A 25791-nucleotide genomic window follows, 5' to 3' on the forward strand; every position below is an offset into this window, starting at 1 on the left:
ATATCTGCACTGAAAACTGCACAGAAGTGCTTCGGAAAATTCATTTCACCCACCTAGGTAGCGAAACTTTTTCTGGAAATCGCGAGAAAACAGTGATTTTCAAAGAATGATGGCTTCGCGATGGCGGGGCCGGGAGCCGGCTTCTTGGGCTCATTGGAAGGAACATTTCTCCGTGTTTAACTTTCTCGCCTCAACTGGCTCCTCCTTTTAAAAACAAGCGCACAAAAATCAAATGTTTGAAGGTCGTTTCGAGGCCCTTGCTTGGCTGTGGCCGCCATGTTGCCTCAGCTCGCCTCGCCATTGGCCCGATGCTCGCTTCGGGAGATCGTTGTCTGCTGCTTGTGCGTCGCAAGAACATGGCTCTCGAAAATTGCTACTTCATGACGTGTTCACGGCTCGATGATCACTTGAAATATAATTACGCTTTAGTTAGGAGCAGTAGGCGGATGCACAATCAGGTTACTACGAGCGCGGCGCGTCATTGGAGTCTGCTTTAGCCCTAACTCCGCTGACAGCAAGACTGCGGGCAGGAACGACACCCTAGCGCATCCAAAACAACCTGCAGGTTGTTTTCGATGCACTGGACACCCTTCGCTCTTTCTTTTGCGCACATGACGACAACGTAGCAATGGACCACTTTTTCCAGTGCGAAGGGAGAGCTTTGAAGTTGTTGCATGGCAAGGGTCGGCAAAGTAAGTTGACCGACTTCTGGCAATAAATTTTCGTTCTGCTGGCCGTATCACTGTTTTTATGTCTCATACTCGCGGCAACGAAATTCTCGCGAAAACAAAATTTTTCGGTTTTCCCGGCGATTTCGTTATTGTGGGTTTCGACTGTAGTTGGCAAACTTATGCGGACATGTGTGCGCAGAAATTCAAATCGTGATATCCTCAAAAGTAAATATGCGATCCTTATACTTTACCAGAAATGAACCAGACTGAAACAATAACGCTAGCGAGGATTAATAGGATTCTCACCCGGATTATCAGGTCTCTAAGGTGTGTAATGAAAAATGAAGTGACGGGCACAACGTTCGCAGGTGGCAACACAGTTGTACAAGGTAGACTAAATCCGAATGCGTGAAGGAATTATATTCCAGCCTAGATTGAATATAATATGTATGGATGAGTGACTGAAACAGTGTTTAGAACTAATCTGCCTCAGACGTAAACTTTACTAAACTCAAACCTCATTATAACTAAGTTGCATGTTATGCGGAAATGAGTTTGTTATATCCGAAAATTTGTTATAGAGTCCAACATTATATCTATTGCAAGACTAATCATTTACTTTGTTAAAACCAATACTTTGTTATGTGTGGGTTCATTATGTCAAGGCTTAAACGTATTTGCCCATGCTTATGGCAGTGAACTGAATGAAACTTTTTTTTTTTGCCATGCAGATCCTGATGCAGAAGTTCGACGTGTTCCTGACGACGCTGCAAGGCAGTGAGGACCGAGTGCGGCTGGTCCAACAGCTGGGGCGGACACTCATCGCCGAGCGGCACCCGCAGAGTGATGCCGTCGCAAAGCGATGCACCGAGGTTGCCAAACTCTGGGAGGAGTGCAAGGAGTGCGCGGCCTCTCGGCAAGACGTATGTTCCTTTAGTGACGAACACTTGCCATATATGGTTGGTAGCCGAACACCAGTGTTACGAATTACCTTATATAATAAATCGCAAATACAGTTATGAAGGATTAATGACTATAATGGACAGTTAATATGAATAGAAGCAGTTAGGAGGTCAAACAATAATTTCTCTGAGAAAAAAATTGTGATTGTAATTAATAATGAATACATGTATAAGGAGCTAATGGATATATTAATAAAGATGTGGATAAAGGATTAGAATATATAGCAAACTACAAGCTATACAGTGAATTATTAGATATGAAGATTCTTACGTTGCACAAGAGCCTTTAAAATAATATATATTTGTACGTCTTGCTGGTGGCAATAAATGATAACCAAAATGCAGTCTTTTTTTTGTTGGAGGGAGTGAATAACTTTTGTTTTGAATCTTATGATGCCATCTTACGTGTTACGGTTGCCCATTGCTCGTGATGGCAGTAAAGCTAACGCCAGCTGTTGTGATGCTTCGAATTCCACCTTACGCACGGTTTAGGTGTCTTTGGTAATTTGTTTTGACGACTCCTTATGCAGGCTTTGGCCGGAGCTAGACAAGTGCATACATTTGACCGCAACGCGGACGAGACCATCAGCTGGATTTACGAGAAGGAGGCCGTACTCCTGAACGAGGACTTCGGTCACGACCTGGAGAGCATACAGGCGCTCAGTCGACGTCACGAGGGGTTCCAGGTTGGTCTTGACGTCTTTTCGATGTTTAGCTCTCATTGACGTAAGATTTCTTATGCAAGATGGCATTGAATCATCACAAAAATTTAACCGTCAGGTAGTCTGCGAGCATAATTTTTTTGTTTAGCTAATGTACAGCAACACAGGTCAACATGTGCCATCATTAGCTAGCACTTTCTCATGCTAGCCATCAGTCATCCAAACACAAGCGAGCCGTAACCAGTGCAAACCAGTGTTAATAGCATGCGAGCAAATGCAGTAGGCCAGTACACCGGTCCTACAACGACTGCAGTGGCGCATATTTCGTTGTTGTTTTTTTTCTGCACCATCTGTTGTTTTAAGTGAGCCTTGTTATGAGGTACAAGTTTTGGTGGCGATGGTGACAGTGTGAAAAATGCGGCCCTCCAAGGTACGCTGGTCACACGCGTATTTGTATGCACTGTTTTCCAACAGTAGACGTCTTCTCGATCGTGAGCTTGTTGGCAGTCAGCTGTTTTCGATATGGCAATCTTCTCTTTTATTGAAGTGACTTGTCATTCCTTATTGCCACATTTCATTGTTTCCTGGATATGAACGCATGACTTTCGTTGCCTGTATCAACAGAAGTGTTGCGCCGATTAAGCACATGGGTGTGAACGTTAAATTCCCGGCATAGAGGAAGGAATAAGGTAGGGGGAGCATTGCACGCTGTGATAGAAAGAAGGAAAGAAATAAAACTAGTTTGTCAGGCACAGTTGCGCCAAGCTTCACTCGCTCGCATTTTTTCCAATACGGCAAGGGTTCCGGAATTTTAATGTTAAAAAGCTTGTTTTGCTGGAACTTTGGTATCAGTGTTGATGGCATTAGTTGTAAGCGAAAAATCGGTGTTGTTCACGAGCAAAAATTTGAGACAGATGCAAATAAATAAATAATAAAAATCTTCGGTGGCAGTAGGAATTGAACCTAGGAAGTCTTGCTCTAAGTCTTGCTCGAGGCAAGACTTAGAAGGTGAACTTTCTTTTAAATCTTTATCTCATATATATATATATATATATATATATATATATATATATATATATATATATATATATATATATATATATATATATATATATATATATATATATATATATATATATAATATTGTCACGTGCGTCTCGCGAGAAAGACGAAGGCTACAGTGCATACGCGCATTTGCACGCTTTTATGCAGAACGCAACAACGAGAAAGACTAGGAACTCTCTGGTGCGCGGTAAATAAAAACACTGACCCGCTGTTGTGTTCTCAGCGTTTTCAAATACGACCTGTGTCTTCGCGTCGCGACAATATATTATGCTTTGACAGCATCATACACTCACTACATTTTCCTTAGTAGACACGACCAAAGAACAATCACGCCTTTAGAAAAGGTCTCGACAAAGCTTCTGGTTTCTGTCCCTCTGCCGCGTCGCAGAGAGACCTGGCAGCAGTGAGGGAGCAGGTGGAGACGCTGCTGCGTGAGGCCCGTCGCCTGGCCGAGACATTCCCGGATGCCCGGGAGCACATTGAGGCCAAGCAGGAACAGGTGTCCGAAGCCTGGAGCACGCTGATGAATCGCTCGCACCAGCGGGGTGACAAGCTGCATCAGGCCGAGCAGCTGCAAGCTTACTTTGACGAGTACCGTGAACTCATGTGAGTCTGAATTAATTTTTTTTTATTTTGCAGGATTCGGTTGGTGCTTGCTATAGCCTTGCATTGCTTAGTACAAGGATGTGAGCTCAATTCGATGTTAAACTGATGTGTAAATGTTTTAATTGTGTTCCGTGTGCTAACCTAATATGCTATTCAAATGATGTTTAAATCTGTTAAAGTGTCATTTAAATCTATATCCTGTCTGTAAGTTCATCTATGTAATTGCTGCATGGATTTATACTGTATGTTGATGCTGATACAGGTGCTTAAGAACGTGTTTCTCTATGGCCATACTTTGTGTAGTAAAGTCAAATCCTATTCGCTCCAGTTTGATTTACGACGCCAGAGATTGCATGTCGATAGGGCCAGTAAATAGAGTTTGCTTAAAATTACTACTGCAATAAACTTCAGGTGGTCAAAATAATTTATGTTACTTCACTACTTTATCTCCTGTTACTTTAGTCATTTTCTGAATGCTAAAACCAATTATCAATCAATAAATAAATCAGTTTATCACTCTATCAAGTTTAGCTGCCTCCAAGGTTATCACAGGTTTGTTCAGCCAGGAAGCTTGTGTACGAAGTTAAGTCATGATATGATGACTGAAGATGCAATTGCACTGAAAAGTTAGGCAAGTTGGTTTTTCACTCATCACATAAAAAAAAGGCATGTAAGAGACTACTACACAAAATCAGCTGTTTCTAGTCCCACGCTTTCTATTCTGTCTTGTATTTTTTTGCGCATTTTCTCATCCTGAGGTGGAAGTGTTACGTTCACATTTCATGCATCCGATTTTCAGGGCATGGCTTAACGACATCACGGCACGCATCACGTCAGACGAGCTCGCCAGGGACGTGACGGGTGCAGAAGCCCTCCTAGCACGCCACAGGGAGCACAAAGCGGAGATGGACGCTCGTGCCGAGAGCTTTTCACGCTTTGTTGCAAACGGCGAGAAGATCATCGCCAGCGGCCACTTCATGGCCGACGAGGTGCGCGACCGCATCAGACGCCTTTCCGACTCGCGCAAGGCCCTTGAGCACACGTGGATCCGGCGGCAGGAGATTTACGACCAGAGCTTAGACTTGCAGGTAAGTGTTGCTACCGCAAACACATGTGAAGCCCTTTTTTTTTACAGTGGAGCTGCTAAGCTTTTCGCTATGCTATGTGCTGTCATCAGAGAACTATCATCATGATTGGCCTCTACTTTCTAGCGAGTTTCTCAGTTGGCATGCACTCTCGTCTCCCTCTTGTTCTGCTCGTTCCGCAAGAGCGTGCACCCAGCTGATTAGCTAATGAACTAGGCAGTAGCTCAAGCTAATTAGGCTAAGGCATGGCTGAGCTAATTAAGTTATGTTATTATTATAACATCATTAATTAGCACCAAATTAAGTCTATGCTAATTAAGGTCAATGACATTAATGTTATTTTGATTCAAAGCTTACTAGTCAAGGCCACATTAATTAATATCATGACGGTTGAGCAGACTGAATTGACGTTGATCCACATAAAAAGCTACAAGCTAAGTGATCAAGTGGCTCCAGCGTTGCTTGGGCCACTTGTGTAAACTGACCACATCTTTTGTTACATCTTTTTTTTTAAGTTACAACCTGCAGTCACATTCTTGGCATGAACTGGAACACATATGCATAGAGAGAAAATTGCAGTCAGGACAAGCCATTTGCACCTAATGCACTTAATGCCTAAATTAGAGGTCAGAAATTTCACATCATTAGTGGCTAATCACTGCACAAAACTAGTTAGACCATGGTATGTTATCAAATCCTGCCATTGCTAAATCGTCCAGAATTTACCGATTTCAATACATTTACTAAAAATTTGTTTTAATGATTGTTAATTGCAAACGAAATTGAATATAGCTAACTTCCTTTTAATTCCTCTAATCTTCTCAAAGTATGCTTTACTATAGTGTTACTGATGTTAGTGATGTATAACTGAATTGGACAATGTGTTCAACTTTTGCATATATGTTATCGCTTCGTGTCATTTGCTGTTACATTTTGTTATATTGTAACGTATCAATGTATTGTAATGTACCAGATGCCTTTATTGTATGAATAATCTGTCCACTGTAGCCCAATTCGTGAATGAAGCAGGAGCCCCTGTCAGGCCTCAGTGCCTTTTGCTCTTGCCACCTTTCTGTAAAGTTACAGAAGAAATAAAGCCTTAAAAAAAATGTAGGCTGGACTGTAAATGTGTTTATCAGATAAAGTGGCAGGTTGTTATAGGTTCACGCCAGTTCCCTAGACAAACATTTGTCTCTGTAAACTTGCAGCTGTTCCTCCGCGACGCTGACCAGCTGGAAACGTGGCTGGCTAGCCGAGAGGCTTTCCTCCGCGATGATGACCGTGCGGACTCTATCTCGGCGGTGGAGGAGCTGATCCGCAAGCACGACGACTTCATGAAGACCGTGGAAGCTCAGGAAGACCGCTTCGACACCGTCAAACGCATCACCAAGGTACGTTTCCTGGATGAAGAGTTGTAGTTCAGTAGAATTCCTAACAAAGTGCATTCCTATTGCCACTTGGATTGGCATAGTAAAACGTAGGCTTGTCCTAATATTTGAACACTTCGAATATTCAAACAAATATTACTGCATTCGAATTCGTCTTATTTGAATTTAAACTTAAAAGACGGAATATGTGTACATTAGTCACGTGCTACCTTCTTGTATAGGTGGTTTCACTGCTGTGGTGATAAGCTAAACCGTGAAAACGTCTGTCCATATTTATATTAGTTTGCATGTAACTTTTGTAAAGGTGGTTTCACTGCAGTAAAGGGATACTAATCCATAAAAACATTTATCTATGGAAAATCTGCACTGCAGTGAAGCCCCACTTCAAGGTTAAATTAACATTTATTATACTCTTCCATCGATTCATAATTTTTTAAAGTTTAAAAGCTTGTTGTACCGGCTGATATGCTCTAAGTGTAGTATATTTTAAGACAGCATATTTTACAGGTTATCACTTGCATTCTACCGAAAGCCAATTCCTGCAACTATCCAAAATTTCGTCTACTGCCTTTACACCGAAAAAATGGCATTTGCACAGGCCTTCTATTCTTTACAAGAAATATTGTGCTTGTTAGTTGGGTCACGACGAATATGGCGATTTTTCTTTGTGATATGTGATACGTACTATTTGGATTTGATTGGAAGTTATTCAACCAAAATCACTATTTGCTTTAACTTCACTTCGAACCTAAAATTCACTATTCGCACAAGTCTATACATGGGCATAGGTACCCAATAAATATGCACATATAATCAGACTAATACATGTATGTAGAATGCTTACAAGATACCATATACGACAAACAGTATCTTTCCGCACTGTTATTCCTTACTTTTCTGTAATTGTTTTACACCTCTCCCATTTCTTTTTAACCTTTCAGCTGGAAGAGGCATTCAAGAGGTTGAAGCAAGAAGAGGAAGAGATGCTTCGAGTGGAAGAACAAAAACGGGAACAGGACAGGGTGGATGCCATGAAGCGCAAGGAACACCAGAGGATCCTCGATGTGAGTCTTCTAATCCTCTCTAATTCTAGTTGCTAATTTATGCGAAAGTGATGTCGTGGTCTGTGAAAACGTACAGGCCGTCACAGATGGGAATGTCTTGATTTCGATGCATTATTATAGCAACCATTTCCTTCTACAACACACTCAAATGATTCTATCTGTGATGCCTCACATGGCTGTAAGCTTGCTGGCAGAAGGTAATAGTACATTCTCAAAAGCCCTATTTCTTTTAATATGAATCAGTGAAATAATTAAAATCTGGTAAAACTTATCCTTTTCTTTTTGTGTTATATAATTTCACAGGCAACTCTTAGCGACAATTTTTATTTTTCGTTGTAATTCGCAGGAACGTATGCGCGAGGATGGTCTGCGACGACCGGGGCTGGATACTTCTCAGCTGAGCACCGAAAGCAATGGAGAGATCGCCCCCTCGTACGTGGGTGGTCTGGTGAAGTCGCCCTCTCAGAGGTCGCTGGACAGTGACCGCAAGGCTATGAGCACCCTCTCAACACCCGTCACGTCACCGGTCAAGAGGGCCGAGAGTATGAAGGTCAGTGGTGGGCTTCTTCGCGCGATTCATTTGAAATGTAGATTTTTTTTGCCAAAATCCTATGGGTAAGTCCTGCGTTGGTGTTACACAGAAGTTGCAAGTGCAGCTTAGTAGCCGTTGTGTTTAATGTGTATCATAATTTATCACACATTCAAATTAGGTATAGAGAACTTGGCATTGGAGAGGTACGCGATATGCTTTTAGTTTACTGCGCTGTTGCCTACTTTCTGTTGTGAGCAACAGATCATCTACAAAGCACAGAAATCACACTAGACACGAAAACACCTACACGATCTTTTTAATAGCACCGAGACAAACATCTCGTCACAAGATATGCCTGGAAAATTGTAAATCGTGTCATAATGCACTGTAAACACTGAAACGCTGTTGCGTTATCATAACGATAATTGGAAACAAATTCTTGCATAATTTTGAACATTTTTCTTTTCTTTTTTTTATTGGGAACTTTCAATAGTTTATTTACTGAATAATAAAAACACTCTTAACAATTCAAATCTAGTCATAATTTAAATCTACAAACGTACAAGTTATGTCATATTTCACCATAAACACGAAAACCTTGTTAAGGCGACCATCATAAGTGACATCTGTAAAAAAATTTTTTGTATCTTAAATTTTCGAGGAAGGCTTGTATTGCCTCACAAGTGTTGTTGGCATTGTAGGTGTGACTCGAAGAAAACCCGGCAACCGCGGGCGCAAGTAAACACAGCTGTCGAACGTGCAGTGGTCACATGCATATTTATATGCGCCTTTTTCCAGCACAGTTGAACTTCTTTATAGGAAAGACAATTGGGTACGGGCATAGGGTGGCAAAAAAAATTTTAAATTCGCTCAGTCTCACACACGAAATATATCCCGTGCTTTAAACTCATCGGCAATCAGAGCCACCGATATTTTTATCAGCCGGACTCGCTCAGATTTCCAGCTCAGTCCGCAAACGAGTGAGTCGGACTCTTGAGTGAGTTCGCCGACTTCTCGGCACGGGAGACACCAGAGTGCCTAGACTGAAACAAGTGCCTGCTTGTGAGAAGCACCTTACATAAGGGACGAGAACTGCTCTATGTCAGTCTTATAAAAAAAGGGCTCAACAGAAATTTATGCCCTTTTGATCGTGAGCTTTTCGGCGGTCAGCCGTTTCCGATGCGGCAATCTGATATTTTGTGAAGGTAATTTGTCATTTCATGTTCACGCTCTTCATTTTTGCCTAGATAAGACTGTCGTTGTCACCTGCAGCAACTGAGGTGTTGCACTGCTAAGATTGTGGATGACGGTCCGGTCCGACTCCTGGCATGCAGGAAGGAATTAGTTAGGAGAGAGCATTGTGCAATGTGATCAGAAACAGGAGAGATAGTGCAGTGTGATAAAAAACAGCAGAGAGCATCGTGTAATGTGATAGGAAACAGGAGAGAACATTGTGTAATGTGATAAGACACAGGAGAGAACATTGTGTAATGTGATAAGACACAGGAGAGAACATCCTGTAATGAGATAAGAAACAGGAGAGGGCATTGTGCAATGTGATAAAGAACAGGAGAGAACATAGTGTAATGTGATAAGGAACAAGAGAGAGCATTGTGCAATGTGATAGGAAACAGGAGAGAGCATTGTGCAATGTGATAAGACACAGGAGATAACATTGTGTAATGTGATAAGGAACAGGAGAGAGCATTGTGCAATGCGATAAGACACAGGAGATTACATTGTGCAATGTGATAGGAAACAGGAGAGAGCATTGTGCAATGTGATAAGACACAGGAGAGAGTATTGCGCGATGTGATAAAAAGAATAGTACGTCAGGCACGCACACGTCAAGCTTTGCTTGTCTTCACTTTCCCGATAGTGAAAGTGCTCCTGAATGTTTTTGTCGCGACCTTCTTTCCTTCAGGTGGAACTGGGCAAGAAACTGAAGCGCACCCCGAGCTTCACGACGCGGCGGCGTGCGCAGAGCTTCCGGCGGTCGCGCACCGCCGCTGGCTTACCCGCTGTGGAGATGGAAGGCTTCCTCGACCGTAAACACGAACTGCAGTCCGGCGGGAAGAAGGCGACCATCCGCTCGTGGAAGACGTTCTACACCGTGCTGTGCGGCCAATTGCTCTGCTTCTTCAAGGCAAGTTGTTTTTGTCTGATATTTTTCATTGTTGCACGAATTCTTGGCCAGAGCAAGTAGGTACGGAATGTCCTACGAAAGGTACCTTGAAGCACCTTTTGAAAAGTTGTTTCAGAATAAATCTTTTTCGTAAAATCGCCGTTCTTCTACACTAAAACCTCATGATAACAAAGTTGCATCTCGCATGAAAATAAGTTCGTTCTATCCGAAAATTCGTTATAACGATTTACTTCATTATAATAGGTATTTTATTATATCTGGGTTTGTTATAACAAGGTTCCAGTTAGTTGTACCGCTCAGCGACACTGAGAAGTTTGCTGTTGTGCAGTCTGCTTACGAAGTCTTGTCCACGGACGTGGACGTAGCGTGAAATGCCGAGCAAGCACTGCCCGCCTCGCCCCCCCCTCCCTTGCGGTGAGGAGCAATCCGACTAGATTTGGGGGGAGGGAACTTGCTCGCTCCCGAACCAACTATTCGCGCTCATTTCAGATCTTTTGAGAAGGGGAAAGCGCTTGCTAGACATAGTACGGTTGGTAGCAAAGTGGTTAAAGAAAAGTGAAAAATCTGCCCAGTTTCTCTGAATTAACATCGCAAAGGCTGAGCAAACAGCAAAGCATTCTACTTCACTTCATCTTGTTTCATTTTATACTCGGGGGGGGGGGGGGGGGGGAGCATATTTTCTCGGCTCTTCTCACTTGAAGCTATGGATTCCGCATTCCGCTTGTACCAGGCTACCGCATTGCTTGCACGGGCTTTTGGATGAAAGCAATTCCGTTTACAAAACAATTTTTGTTGAAAATGTCGACGGTCAAGTTCTTCTGTCAAAGAGTGCACGGCTTCGCCCATCACTGCACATTCGAAAAAGGCTGTTGGTTTTCCGTATGAGATACGTTTTCCTCCTGCCTGCAACTGGATGTTAATTTTGCTCTTCTTGCATAGCGCACGAGCTGCGGGGCATTCAGGCTGGTTATACACAGCCTCTTCATATTAGTGAACCAGAGGTGAGCAGCGAGCCACATTATGCCGATAGTTCTGAAACCACCTCAACCATAAACAGCTGTGCTATTAAAATTGTTTGTCTCAAACTTTTAGATGAAATCTTGTTGATGATTGCCGTCACACGTCCCGTTCACATTCCAGGACAAAGAGGGCTTCGTCGAGAGCAACGCAGCGGCACCCCCCATCAGCCTGCTGCAAGCACAGTGCACCAAGGCGAGCAACTACACCAAAAAGAAGCACGCCTTCCGGCTGAGGCTGGCCGACGGCGTCGAGTTTCTCTTCGTGGCCAACAGCGAGACGTCTATGAGCGACTGGGTCAACAAGATCTCGTTCCACGCGGCCCTGCCGCCGAACTTGCAGCTGCTCAGCTACGACGAAGCTCGCAAGAGCACCGGCCTCGGCACCAGTCTTAACGCCTCGGGTAAGTGCCCCCCCCCCCCTGGCCTATCGAAGTATAGCCATATTGTCGAGTAGACGTTTGGTCACATTTCATGCACATCGCATTGCGTCGCCATCATTTGCCATTGGACATGCTTTTCTCATTCTTTTTTTCGAGCATGCTTCCTTGCTGTTATGCATGACGCGTTTGGTGTGTGCAAGTTGCTGAAAGCGTTTTTCTTCTGCACTGTTTTCGCACACTCCACAGACGAATGTCGCCATTCTGCATTTAAATACTATGACATTTATTGCATCAATCATTGTACCCACGTCACACAAGTAGTCTTTATGCTTGATGTAGGCTGTTACTTAAATTGTCACGTAAACCTGATTTTTTAATGCTCGTTTTTTTTTATATATATAGAGAAGCCAGAAGAGCTGTATAGTAAGCTAAAAAAATATGAATTAAACATCTTCAGGCCTCTCAATACAAAATAAATATCACAGTCACGTTGTTTTTTTTTGTAAGATAACTGCGATTGAACTGCCCTCAAGCATTTACCAAGTTTGTTCACTAACATTCTTTTTAATGTGGCTATTTTATAGCCTTCACAAACAATCACTATGAGTGAAGTAGGTATAGTTATCATTAAAAATATGCGTGTGACATTAGTTATTGGTCAGGAAAGCTGATGTAGTATGTCTGTATTTACGAACTCATAAGCACAATATTTGACTCACTGAAGATATTATAACTCATGTTATCCATCAATGTTGTTAGCTTTACTTCAAATGAATGCACCTGCATTTATTCTGAGCAGCAGTTTTGCTTGTATTAATACATGCTTACAGATGATTAGTGGCCCAGCAGTACAAAACAGTTGAAGCATTGCTGTTGAACATTTTGTCATCCTGCTATTAATTTCTCTGCTAACACTAACACGACTTTTGCACCACATTTAATGATGACACATCACCTCTTGCTGCACTAACCCAACGCTGCTTGAAAGACTGCACAAAAAAGATTTTGCTGGTTGAATCGCGGTTGCTGTGCTTTAAATCATTCTGCCACCCCCCCCCCACTGCTCATGAAGTGAGCAACGCTGCATGTCCGGAGCACACTGAGCAACCCAAAGCACCCAATGCACCTTGGCGCACGGCGGCTTTGTGAATTTCTCGGGTCTTGGGTCGTCGGCGAGTTCTCTCCTGCTCCTTCTCTCTCTGTGGCGGAACGTTGATGACATGGCGGAGACTGGTCGACCGTGCTGCATGTACCTTCGTCTGTCGTGACTCGGGCTTCTTCTCCCTGACCACATCGAAGCGGAACTCTCTCATCGCTGCGGCATCCTGAACATTCTCACCATCTCTGGTTGTCGAGACCCTAGTTGTAGTTCTCGCCGCGTCGGTCTTGCCGTTGCTTACTGTGCGTCGCACTTTTTTTTCTTTCCCCGTCTGTCTTCTCTCTCTCTCCGGCGCACTTCTTCATCACCATGACCAGCGCCGAACGTGTCACACCGGCCGCCTTCTTCGGCCGACAGCGACACAAGCGGAACACCGCTGGCCGACAGGCGAAGACGGGACCAGTCGTCGACGCCGAGTCCATGTTCCTCGCCGGAAATGAGGCACGCGGTGGTGTCGTCGCACCCACAGGGCGGTGTCGCCGTGGTGACCGCACTGCCGCCCCAAGTGGTGGCGCGGATTGACAGAGAGAAGCCCCCGATTCCACCCCGAAACTCGTCCATTCGTTCATCGGCGTCTTTTGACGTCCCGGATGGCGGCCCGGGCTCGTCCGTCAAGAGCAAGATTCAGATGTTTCAACAGTCCGTGCACGGCGCTGCCATCCCCGCGCCACCACCATCTTACGCCGGCATGCTGCCGTCACGAGGCAGCGCCCATGCTGGTATGGATGCTGGTTCCTTCAAAATAACTTGTTTGCTCTCAGCGAGGCCCAGGTTTATTCTTCTTGCAGCCTCAAACGCGAGTTAGTTTCGAATTCTGGCACTGCGGCACTTTCAGTTGCCTTGATGAATCTGCAGTTGGCCATGCCCCTTGAAGCTTCATTTCCTTCAAGTAATGCAGTTAATCTCATGCAAGCAGCAATCTGGTCACAACTCGCGACGGTCTCAGTCAGTCTGCTATAAAGTTTTGTTCTATTTTACCATAAAAAGCGCATTAACCAAGTTTACTACTTTTTTCTAACCCTAAACTTAAAATGCACCTGCTGAGGAAGCAATAGCAGTGACGTTAGAAAAGCTTTTGCCGCACAAACGCCCAGCTTCTCAAAGCTCTTGAATTTTTTTCGGAAATTTTGACGCGAACTCGAAAGAAGGAGGCTCAAAGAATGTGGTTCTATCACTTTTTTTTTTCAACGGAAGCCACACACCAGCAGTCATCCCCGCTTTTAAACACTGCCCCTACTTCCCATTGCATTTGCCACTGCTTTGAACCTCTGGCATAGTTTAGTGATCGCTGCATTTTGTTCTCAGTTTGTTTCTGTCATGTCTGCACGTCCAATGTTAGCCCCTTGTCTAGTGGTGTAGTGACTGTTATTTGTTCTGTCTGTGCAGTCTGCATTAATAGGTATGTGGTTCTGAGTGCATTCATTCTCCATATAAAGAGTACGGTTGTAAAGCATTTTAAGTTGTAACCATGTAAGTGAAGTTTATTCTTGCCCTTAAAATGCTTTTACACGTATATAGCTTTACGACGAGTTTTCAGAGATAGAGAGAGACAGGTTTATTTACAGAAAGACAGAGACGAGTTCTTAGATGTAGTAACAAAGTTACTTTGTTAGAACGAGTTTTAACTGTATCACATCCCCTGGTGTGAAGTAGACACAATGCTATGAAGAAAAGCTGTGCAGGCTTTTCAAGAAGAAGGTTATGCAGTTGAAGGCAAACATGTGTTTGTCAGAAATACTGATGTACTGCTGTGCATTAAGAGCTTAAGACATAACGGTAAGCTGTACCAATACGTCTCATGCTCCAGTTACGTTAGACTTACTTGGACCCTGAAAATCGTGTCCTAAAGTAGGGTGTCTCAAAACCATAATTGAATGCAAGACTTTTAATTTCTTCTGTAAATTAGCAGGAACAATGTACGACTTCTATGGAAGCATGCTCTAGGTGGTGTCATGATAACGCATTTATTACATGCCAACTTTCGTTGTAGCTAAGTTTGCCAATTTAAAAATTCCCAAGTATCCTCACGTACTGAGCTGCACTAATCTGAAATCTGTACCGTTACGCTTTACTCTAACATTGGCATTGCATCATATGAACTTGTGTTGTGCGAACAATGTTGCTTGCGCTTCTTGTCGCGAACATTTAAAGATTTCTTCCGCTCTCGGCAAACAGGCAACCTTTTAGCCGAGGAGGTAGCGAACAGGTCATCGATGGATGGCTACTCGCCTCCGAATGTGCACAACGGTTACGGAAGCCGCCCATCGTCCATGATCGGGACGCCGCCAACCACAAATCGAACTTCAGCGGATGGCTACAGTTCAAGTGGTCTTGAAGGCAAGTTGATTTCTTTCTGAAATAGCGAGAATGATTGTTGTGGTAGTAGCTAATAGTGATGGAAGCAACACGTGCATTAATTAGTACAGTGCTTGATGGGCACTTTATGGGTGCTTGATGGGAATCAAGTTTCGAAACTGAACCATAGAGTTGGGATCCAGTTTAGCTTGCAACGCCAACACGAGAACTAAGTGAACCCCTTTCCGGTACTCTGAAAGATTCCTTATGGAGAGGAATTCGGAGACTGGTGTTTAGAATAATACACTCTCCTTGATGTGTTTTCAGTTGTACAAAGTTTACATCTTTCATGAATGTTTCGCAATGCTGCACAAAACTTCGACGCTTTAAAGCTATCCATAACAGTGCATAAATGTTTGTCTGCTTACCGTAATTACTCGAATCTAATGCGCACAATTTTTCCGGTTAGGCGAGTTCCTAAATCGCATGCGTGTTAGAATCGAGTACGAAAAAAAAATGAATACGGTCATTCTATTGCCATCGGCATTTCAAAAATGGCCGCCCCCTACGTGCGTCGGCATGGCGCGTCGGCCATTTCTGCCTATGTGTTTCCCATGTGCCGCACTTCGTACGTGTGCTGAGGTGTTCGTCATCTTGTAGTGCATTAGCATTGACGGCATGCAAGGGCCGACTCGAAAAACTCGACGAGTGCATCTAGATGCCGCTTTTAAACGAAAAGTCATCGCGTGTGCCGAAACGGACGGAAATCGGGCCGTATCGCGGTCGTTCAGAGTTCCCGAAACGTGCGTGCGGGACTGGCGGAAACAAAAGCAGAAGATTGTCGACAGCAAAGATTCACGCAAAGGTTTCAGTGGACCACAGCAGGGTCGGTTTCCGCAAATTGAAGAGCTGCTCGGCGAGTATATGACTGAGCAGTGAGCGGCACAGCGGCCCGTGACGACAGAACTGCTCCAAGTGCAGGCTATGCAGTTAGCCTTAGAAAAAGGGCTAATGCGGAGCCAGTTTAAAGCGAGCAGGTGCAGGCTAACTAACTTTATGAAGAGGAAAGGCTTTTCCCTCCGAAGGCGAACGGGCATATGCGAAAAGTTTCCGTAGGAGTACGATGAGAAGCTTCACAGTTTTCAGATGTTCATGCTAAACTTGCGGCACAACAACGGCTACCTGCTTGGGCAAATCGGGAATGCCGATCAGACGCCTCTTTACTTCGACATGCCTGTCACCACAACTTTCGAGAAGAAGGGGGCGAAGTGAGTTCGCGTGCTGACATCGGGCCAGGGTAAAACTAAAGTGACGGCAATGCTCCATTGCACGTCAGATAGGCACAAGCTTCCCCCGTACCTCATATTTAAACGGAGTCGTTTTCCCGAGTGGTGTGATCGTGCTGGCCAACGAGAAAAATAGATGCGCGTTGCAATTCATGTCTTACTTTTTTTTTTTTTTCCGTCGTGAAAACCGGGTGCGCGTTACAATCGAGGGTGCGGTAGCATCGAGTAAATACGGTAGTCGTCTTGATCTGCAGTTTACTAAAGTGTCATGTTGCCAGTTATTGCTGAATTGCGGGGTTGTAAATTTAATGCTTCTGTTTCATCCTAACTGTTGTAATTTTCACCAGTACATGTGTGAAAAATTACAGCTCGAATTAAAAGTCTGATTTCCACACTATACTTACACTGTTTTTTTTTTTTTAACACAGCAAACATCTTCAAGGTACATGACATTTATCGTATGCCTAGTACACCATTTTGTGTACCTATGTACAGCCGAACCCGCATATGTTGGACCCTGATATAATGAATTATAGTGTAGTATATCAGTTTTAAAAGGCCCTTGAAATCATAGTTTTCTAAATATACGCTAGAAGGAACTCTGGCACTAGTGTTTATGGGAGCTGCAATGCACGGCTCTTCAGCGAGCATGAGATTGATGGGTAGTACACCGATTTGTACAATCTTTGTTCTTCTGGCTCCGTGCGTGTTGTGTGGCTTCCAGATTTTTTCTCGCGAAACAAAATTCAGCAAATGTTTAGTGGTTGCACTTCACCAACTTATTCTTTTAGGCTTTCCATTTCAGATCGGGTCACGAAGTTCAAAGGGGTTGGTTCTTTCCTTAGAAACAGAACCGAAACGTAGCAATAAATGAAGCCACAAGTGCGATTCACCGCCCGCAAGTACGAATACTGGGCAAATCCGTGTACTACCCATCATTCCCATGGTCACTGAACGATCGCAGCGCCAGAGTGCCCTCTATTTATTTTAGTAAACTCTATGCTTGAAATATTTTAGGGGCGAAGCTCCTTAAGGCGTGGGCTGTGCGTCCCCTGTATGTAGCCACCTCTCGTTTAGTTCTTGCAGTGTCCACTAGATGGCGGTACCGTCTCCCGTGTGTCGCCTCCTCTCGTTTAGTTCTTGCAGTGTTCACTAGATGGCGGCACCGTCTCCTGCATGTAGCCACCTCTCGTTTAGTTCTTTCAGTGCTCACTAGATGGCGGGACCTGTAGCTGATGATGAAAAGATGCAAGATGTTATAAACTAGACGGCGGTACTTGTAGTTGATGATGAAAGATGCGAGATGTTATAAAATAGGAATGATGTCACATATGGCACGTGTCATTGGTGGAAGGCAATCGTTCGATTTAGTGCGGCGACGTACGCTAGGGGGAGCATTGTAATAAAATCGAGTAGGCAAAATGTACGGAAGATTCATGGTTTACCAGGTTTTCCTCCAGAGCTTCGCCCACTCATCATCATTCACTTCGTGGATATGGCGGCACTTTTTTTTATCTATCAAGTACTTTATATATTGAATTATCTATATAGAGAACTTTCTCGGTGGTTTCCTTTAGATTCCATATATCTAGGTGCGACCGCATTTAGATAGAGACTCCCAAGGAAAAAAAGCTTTCTTCTAAGAATAGTGACGGAATCAGTCAATCAATTAGTCGTCAGTGATCGTTCATGCACTCATTGGCTCAACGACACGCTCGTTCTCTTTGTTCCGGTGCAGACTCCCCTCCGACCTATGTAGCACCGCCATTGCCGAGCCAACCCCCACCCAAGCCGCGACGGCCAGAAGACTCTGACTCCGACATCGCGGGAACCCTTTCCGACGGCGACCAGGAATGGAGGAGAGGTAATGCTTGGCTCGTACAAGAAACCACTGCGTCGCTTTCACACCGTCGCAATTGCCTCGTCGCCCTGCGCGAGCACTGTCTGTCCCCACATGATCGTCTACTTGTCTCTATACCGCGAATACCTGGTCATGATCTAGGAGGTTAGGATATTTGAACATTATCATGATGCAAAAGACTGTTGTCACCTACAAGTGTTCTATATTAATATGACAGCGTTAAAGAGCACATTCCTTGGAAATGATGGTGTCAGTGTCGTTGGTTGAGGGCGAAGGAGTGAGATGGGTGCAAATGAATAGAAAGTGGCAATTGAGCCAACGACTTTTGCGTGGCAGTCATGTGTTTTACTACAGAGCGATGCCAGTGCTTGCGAGGAGTCTCCTTAATGCATGCAATGTTGCGTGGCACAAGCATAGAATCGCACCAGGTGTGAAAACACGAGATGACGGTTTGAAGGCCCACGCACTACAAAGCGCTTAAACGTGATCTATCAGCAGTAGCAGCAACAGCAGCTCGCGTGTTGCCCTTTGTAACCATAGTGAGTACCTGGCTTATTCACAGTGTGCTGAATTATGGCATAGTGGACCCTTCACAACTGCACTTGCAGTAGGTATGCATTCAAAGAAAGTTTCAAATGGCTAATTTCATGCGCACCGACTTTCCTTCCTTTCTGCATGGCCTCCGAGAAGCAGAGCATGGCAGGCAAGATGATGCAAATGGTGTGAGACTATGGTGTCGTGTTTCACTCTTGCAATCGAAGCTCAAGTGTCCTTAAATTTTCTGGTCTGTGTTACACTTCCTTTTACATAAATATTCCCTATGGTTCTCCTCGCAAGTTGGTGCACAGCTGGAATTCATTGACGCTTTGCACAGCGCAGCATGGCGGAGATTTCTCTTTCTAAGCATTTTTCTTTTCTGTGCAGGTTATAGCAAAAACCGTGCAGAAGACAAAGTACAGTACAGAGAGGTACGTTCTCAAGTCATGCTTAGTGTAACTCGTGGTTCAAGCACTGGGATGACACGTAATTAAAATGCTACAGCAAGTTGTGCTAACCTTCGCTCCACCTCACTGTTCTTGCAGACATACCATCCACGCGGCGACACCCCATCGGGAGCCACAGTAGCGCGACACGCGTCGCTTCCGGGCAGCGGCAACCCACCGCCGAACCTGGCCGGCAACTTGCAGCAGTACTCGGCAACATTGGATCATCGGCACCAGAGGGTACCCTCGTCGGAGGGCTCGTCAGAGGGCGACTACGGTGACAAGAAGTCGCGTGACCGCAAGAAGGGCGTTCTGTCCCTCTTCCGGAAGCGCTAAAAGTCTGCGCAGTCGCGAGCTTACCTCAGGTGCTTCGGAGTTGCGTTTAAACTGGCACACAAAAAATGAGCTCATCAAAGGGGCATACAGAGTCGAGACCATCACAAAAAAAAAAAAGTTATGTGAAACAATTGCTTTGCGGCAAATAAGCTCGTGGAAATTATTTCACGAGACAAAGCCTTGTACCTCTTGGTCTTACCGCTGTGCAATTTTGAAGCTGTTCTTGTTTCTTCGTTGGCTCTTCCCCAAGGTGCTAGGGCAGCTTTTTTTTTTTGAATTCTGATATCTGTAACTTATAATGGACTTTCCGCCTTTGATGTAATTATTTTACCTATTTCAGATTTCTGAAAAGCAGGAGCCGCACATTTTAAGCTTAACACCGCGACAAGTAGATCGAACGGCGCCGCTATACGTTGTTCGTTCCAGTCAGGCGCACCTTTATTTCGTGTTCCTTCGTATGAGTTTGCTTTTCTTTCTTGTTCATTTCACGTACCTCTGTTCTGTTTTATTCTACGCGTAGCCACGTTTCAGATGCAACCATCGTTGTGGCATCGTAAACACGCTCAAACGTGCCGACTTGCAGCTTTTGTCGTTTTGTCGTGCAAAAATGTCTTGTTGTGGTACCGTGTCATAACAAACACACACTTTTCTTCTTTTTTATTTTATTTTTTACAAACCGACAAGTCATGGCAGAGTCCAGGTCGTCGTGTACGGGCACCCTGTGTATAGTTTAGAGCATCTTGTTTTTTTGTTTTACTGTCACCATAGTTATATATTTTATATATATATATGTACATGTATACATACTTATGTATCAAGAAGCTATACTCACAAAAACAGTGCCTTGTTTTTGCACGAGTTGCCACTAATGCACTGACGACACTGTCATTTTGAGTGTAGGGAAGGTCTCTTTCCAGAGTTAATAACAAAAAAAAAAGGGCAACTAAAAATTTTTTCTGGCGGATACCGTTACCTGGTCTTTGGAACGCAGAAGAACAATGGTACAAACGTAACACGATTGAAAACTGTGTAGTGTAGGGCCTTTCTTTTGGTGCTGATCGACGTCATGGCCAGGTTACATCGCTGTGGGTTGGTGCAACTTTTTCTATTACCGCAATTTCGCTACAGACTGTGTATAGGTAGATGTGTTTCTCTTTGTTGGAAAGGCCGTCGAAGTACTGCGCTGCTGAATTGCAATGCGAGGAAAGCCGTTCAGCAAAACTAAGCTTTTTCTTGTACTTAGTCTGCTCTGCAAGAGTGGACTGTTTGCTTTTTGCCTTCGAAGACGATGAACAACACTGTGCTTTGTAGAGTGTAGGTGTATTGAGTTCTAAAGAGTGAGGGACTCTACTTAAATAAAACAAACGTCGTGGAACTCGAATAGAAGAAGGTTTCGTGTCCCGCAAAGAAAATAAAAGCCAAACTTAACATAAACAAGTGTCTTTTTTTATTTTACTGATACGAGAAGCGGGTTGTGATGTTATACACATTCTGTTAGAGATAGCCTCAACCAGTCACCAAGCATAATTGGTTGAGGCTTACGTATATGTGACAAATGCATACGAGATCTCAGCCCCGAACGCCATGTTGGTGGTCGAAATGTGTCTCTTTTCTTTATTTTACCGGAACGAGAAGAGGGGTGTGATGTACACATTCTATAACAGACAGCCCCAACCAATTTCCACACACGATTGGTTGAGGATGTCGTAAACGTCACAAATGTGTACAAGATCGTAATCCGTGATGGCACATCAGTGGTCAAAATGCGTCTTAAATTTTATCAGAAGGAAAAGACGAGTGTGTGTTTGGCATGTTCTGAAGTAGAGAGCCTCAACCAATCGACACACTCGATTGGTTGAGACAATTGGTTGAGGCTTGCTTAAATTTTACGAACGGGTACAAGGTTGTCAAGAATGCATGCGAAAGGTGGTAACCCAAATGCCACGCCAGTGACCAAATGCGCCTTTTTTTTTGTTAGACCAGTGTGATGAGTGCGTTGTTGTACACGTTCTGCAGAAGAGAGCCCCAACCAATCGCCACACATGATAAGTTGACGGTTACGTAGATGTCACAAACACACCACCAGATCGCAACCAGGAATGCCACGTCAAGAATTGTTGACCTCTGTCGAGGTTGCACAATCTTCTTGGGTACTGTCATTGAGGGCTGCGCACTCTTGCTCCAAAAGTCCGCACCACACCTGGAAGTGGTGGTTGAGGGCTGGCTGGACGTGCAGCTTTCGGAGCGAGCCCAAAGCACCATGCGACGTCGGGCATCCGTAGAAGACCCGGCGAACTCTCGAGTGCACCAATGCCATGGCGCACCTGTTCGAAAAACACAGACGTGGAAGTCTCAATCAGAAGTGCGTGAATCTTCAAGCCGTGTGCAGCATCCGTTCAGGCCAGATGTCACAACTGCAATGAGGCATTCTTGCAGTGTAGTCGACAACTAGTCGGGTGTTATTCGGACATAAATATACTTTCCAGCGCAATTCTGTTTATTAGTATCATTAATATCAGCGAAGCGACTACCAGTGGGCAGTCATTGCAGCACAGAGACTTGAATCTTCGTCTTCCTCACTTCGAGGGGGCCAAGCAACGCCGCAACTTCATCATTATGCCAGAATAGAATACGAACAGAATGTAATTATAGTTAGGCTGGTTTGCGACAGCCTGTGCACTCATCTAGCCTGATTTAAAGTACCTCGCTATGCGATTATTATTACCTTTTCTGCTCGTACACACAGAGTGTTCAGGAGCTAAGCTGCAGGTGAGACGATATTTGGACAAGCTGGTACTCGTTGATCGTCTTGATAAAATGGCACGAACAACATTGACACATCGAAAAAAAAAACGACAATGCAGCATCGCCTTGCAATGTTTCTTTCTACATGTCATCACCATTTTCAACACCAAGTTAACAGTGTTTAACTGTGGGGTACAAAAGCAGTAACAATGTACACTGCAGGGCTGCCTTGTTCATACTTTGCATTCTGGTTTGTTTGCGAGTTGCTTCGCTACAGCAAACAATGAGCACAATGTTCTCCTCGTACCAGCAGTCAGTCGTGAACAACAGAAAATGGCAGAACACCGGCAAAAAAGAGCCATTGTTCGTGCTTTTCCAAAGCCGAAAAATGTTGATTACTTGTGACAGCCTGAGGTCAATCGGATCCCGTAAGGATGTTGGCACGTATTCAAACGGGTTCAACGTACTTTGCAAGAGCACTGTAAAATCCCGAGCAACTGCCCTCTTCCATTCTTCTGGAAACTTGGAATATGACCCCTCTTCCCGCCGGTTTCACTGTTGCAGTCACTGTTTTCATCTGCTCAAAGAGGACAAATGAAAACAGTGTATGCATGCATATTCAATGAAGCATTTAATTAGAAGCACAGGTGTGCATTCTTTATTCTTAACGGCTCTTCCTGTGCCATCATGAATTTCGATGCGTGACCGAGCAAGTGCCTACCCCCCCCCCCCCCCCCAACTCTTGTCAGATTTTCCTTTACCACAGAAAGCGGCGCTGGCTCAGGACTTTACCGTAATAAATTGATCAGTCCACTTACATCGTGCACGGTTCATGGGTGATGTAGAAGTCGTAGCCTGTGCAAAGGTAAGGTGCCTTCTTGTTCACTTCCTGTTCTTGAGGTGTGACTTTACAGAGGACATCTGCAGAATGGAAAATTTCGTAAATTTAATTTCTGAACAAAGCAACGCCTGTCTTGAGTATATTAAGCAGGTACGTCTACTTCGAAATTTGCACGTTGCTGAGCAGTGCTTTGCATATAACACATAACCCACCTTCGGCTGTCACTGGCCACACTCCTCCACCTTGCTGTCTGGCAACCATGTCCACTGCCACCATCACGGCATGCTTGAGAGGATGACCTGCGTCTCTGGTCGCAATGACCAGAGGCGTGGACGTGTCCGGGTTGACGACGACAACCCCAACACCTGTCTTGACCAAAGAGTAACAAACGTGAAAGAAAAGTTTTTACGTCAGGCATTTTATAGTAGGAAGTGGATAAGGGTTTCGGAAGTGTTTTTTACTTAGTTTCTGTGTGAGAAAAAAAACATTTTTTTAAACTCAAAATGTGGAAAACTGCCTCAAGTAATATAAACACCACATTGTACAAGCTATGCAACAAAACTACAATCAAGACATAATGCACCACAACATTGACTTTGAATAAGGTGCACAGTAGTTTGAAAGGCTTACTGTATTTTCTCACATACTGCCAGCACCGGCAAATAACTGCCTCGCACGACTGAGCAATTTGCACACTACAAGAGTCTCACCAATGAAGTTGTGCCTGCAATTATGGTACTACTATGGTACCACTACTATGGCAGGCTGCACAGGTGAAAGCTGTTACCAGGCTTTTGCGAGCTGCTCCAAGAGCCATTCTCATGTAACCTTCCATTTCTTCTTTGTCCTTGGCCGTGAAGAATTTGTCCCCGAGTATCCTTGCAATCCTACAAGAGAGTAGCGACGAGGACGCATCAGTTTCTGCTAGGCAAATGCAACAGCGTATACCGTACAGCTTGTCCTCGTGGAACTGCGTTGGCCAGATTGCATTAGACGCTTCGAACTGGAATCTTGTCAGTGGCACGTACCGAGGTACATGCACTACTATCGCATCCTCGGACAGACCTTCGGTGAGAGTCGGGTCGGCTTTTAGTACGTCTTCTACAGTCTTCGCACCGTCAGAGTCATCTTGTTTGACTGGGCGAAGTATGACCTGCATACCTAAGTGTATAAACGAAAAGGCGAATATTGAATAAAACCAACTAGGCAACAGCAATGGGTGCTATGCTGGGCACTTTCAGATTCCACCATATTGCAGATTTCTGAAATGGCAGTATATTAAGCTAATCCGAGAGGTCACACCAGCACTCTAGACCAATTGGATTCGACAGGACGGCAGATTATGAAAATGTCTAGAACAGCATCCCAGGTTATATTAACTAGCTTAACAATGACGTATTATGGTGCAATTAAAGTGTTGCATTAACGTCATTACAGCGATGTCTAATAAACAAACCTGTTGCTGCACTGCGCACTCTTTTCAGGTGCTGCAGCTCGCCCAACGGTATCGAGTCAGACAGCCACCTAGTAAAAATAAAGGGGAAAAAAAGAGGTGACACAATATTGAACCGGGCTTTTCAAAGACACTACGGACTTGCTTACTGCTAGACACACCTGACCAGCCGGGACGTCTCTTTGCGATTGACAATTCGTCCGACGTAGACGGGCACTATGAGGAGAGAGAAAATGTGAATGATTACACCAGCTGGCCACAATGCATTGATGGGCTAGTTGGTGCTTGCCCATGGTAAGTTATAGCGCAGCAAATCGACACAAGACACTGCACCGTGTTCAGTCAATTTTCTTGAGCCATTTTGTTGCTCAAAAAGTTACTATTGATCAGTTGGGTTAGCAGCAAAGTGATGTGTGTGAGGACGTTACAGAACAACAGTACGGTCATACCTGTGACAACCTTCCGGACGTACTCGTCAGCCAGTACGGGCCGTAACTGCAATGTGGAGTTTGACGCAGTCATGGCTGATGATGGAATCGCGTCATTAGCGTCATCTGGTCTTAGCTTCTTGGCCTCATTTGTGTCTGCATCTGTGATTCGCAGAGAAGGAAAATCATCTGTATGCGATCACCTCCCCGCCTCCATAACCAACAACCCTGATCATGCGCATAATTCAAGACTGCCATTATACACTAGTCGCACCACCTCCCTCTGTAAGGCTGCAAATGGCATTGGGAATATTCAAACAAACAAGTCAGCGCATAGCTGACTGTTGACAAGTATTGTAGTTATTGTGCAATCTGAGACGCAACTTTATTCTTACATCGCCCACTAAACAAGCTGTAACCGAGATTCTGCCACTAGTGGTAGTAGCAGTAGGTAACAGTAATAATAATAGTAATTGCAGCGACTTGGCTTGAGAGACGCTTATGAAAGGCTAATAAAACACACCGCCCAAAAACACTAGCTACCAAGACTATCTTAATTGGCATCGCAATTAACATTTACTTGGAGGAACTTTTAAACGAGTAGAGCTAAAACAGAGCCGTACCTTCGGTACTTTTTCGCTTCGCCACAGTTGGTCTGGTAGCATGATCCATGATGATTCACGAGTCGGAACAGATTCAAACGTCCCAATCATCACAACAAGCACCCAAAACATCCACCTAAACTACACTACCACGACGATCTGGACCACATATTGAATGCAAAACACGCAAACCCGCGCGCACATGGTTTCCGCGTGGCTTCG

The 25791-nt window shown here is 44.4% G+C and overlaps 2 protein-coding genes across 8 annotated transcripts in view; one reads left to right on the forward strand and one right to left on the reverse strand.

The window, feature by feature from the left end:
• kst (spectrin beta chain, non-erythrocytic 5 kst) overlaps positions 1-19777 on the forward strand; it is a 244541-nt gene extending 224764 nt beyond the window's left edge. For 3 of the 5 annotated variants that reach the window (XM_075867307.1, XM_075867308.1, XM_075867309.1), the window contains exons 67-80: positions 1403-1594; positions 2164-2319; positions 3749-3966; positions 4766-5054; positions 6260-6442; positions 7381-7503; positions 7850-8053; positions 9960-10181; positions 11322-11601; positions 13057-13458; positions 14915-15076; positions 18059-18184; positions 19106-19149; positions 19264-19777. In XM_075867307.1, the coding sequence (XP_075723422.1) occupies positions 1403-1594; positions 2164-2319; positions 3749-3966; positions 4766-5054; positions 6260-6442; positions 7381-7503; positions 7850-8053; positions 9960-10181; positions 11322-11601; positions 13057-13458; positions 14915-15076; positions 18059-18184; positions 19106-19149; positions 19264-19500 (2838 nt within the window). In that variant the 3' untranslated portion in view covers positions 19501-19777. Of the gene's footprint in view, positions 1-1402; positions 1595-2163; positions 2320-3748; positions 3967-4765; positions 5055-6259; positions 6443-7380; positions 7504-7849; positions 8054-9959; positions 10182-11314; positions 11602-13056; positions 13459-14914; positions 15077-18058; positions 18185-19105; positions 19150-19263 lie in introns of all 5 variants that reach the window. The other 2 variants (XM_075867311.1, XM_075867312.1) reach the window with 2 other exon arrangements.
• On the reverse strand, positions 6163-25776 carry LOC119166959 (putative inactive tRNA-specific adenosine deaminase-like protein 3). 3 transcript variants are annotated; one of them, XM_075867315.1, is made up of 9 exons: positions 25591-25776; positions 24989-25129; positions 24701-24755; positions 24543-24610; positions 24040-24247; positions 23874-23973; positions 23299-23455; positions 23064-23166; positions 6163-6451 (listed from the first exon to the last, which is right to left on the reverse strand). In XM_075867315.1, exons 1-9 carry the CDS (start codon positions 25637-25639, stop codon positions 6403-6405), a joined length of 930 nt encoding a protein of 309 aa, XP_075723430.1. In that variant the 5' UTR covers positions 25640-25776; the 3' UTR covers positions 6163-6402. The 3 variants fall into 3 exon arrangements, with proteins under 3 accessions (XP_075723430.1, XP_037274255.2, XP_075723431.1); XM_037418358.2 differs by lacking the exon at positions 6163-6451 and adding an exon at positions 21088-21824; XM_075867316.1 differs by lacking the exon at positions 6163-6451 and adding an exon at positions 21781-21914.
• Between the last annotated feature and the right edge of the window lie 15 nt (positions 25777-25791).

Source organism: Rhipicephalus microplus, chromosome 6 (genome assembly GCF_043290135.1).
Source record: "Rhipicephalus microplus isolate Deutch F79 chromosome 6, USDA_Rmic, whole genome shotgun sequence".
In the NCBI taxonomy this organism is placed as follows: domain Eukaryota; kingdom Metazoa; phylum Arthropoda; class Arachnida; order Ixodida; family Ixodidae; genus Rhipicephalus; species Rhipicephalus microplus.

Coding starts and splice junctions, on each gene's coding strand:
- LOC119166959 (XM_037418358.2), bottom strand. CDS start 25,639: ATGGATCATGCTACCAGACCAACTGTGGCGAAGCGAAAAAGTACCGAA. Junction 24,611..24,700: donor GAGACGTCCCGGCTGGTCAG/GTGTGTCTAGCA, acceptor TATTTTTACTAG/GTGGCTGTCTGACTCGATAC. Junction 23,456..23,873: donor GAGCAGCTCGCAAAAGCCTG/GTAACAGCTTTC, acceptor TCTTTGGTCAAG/ACAGGTGTTGGGGTTGTCGT.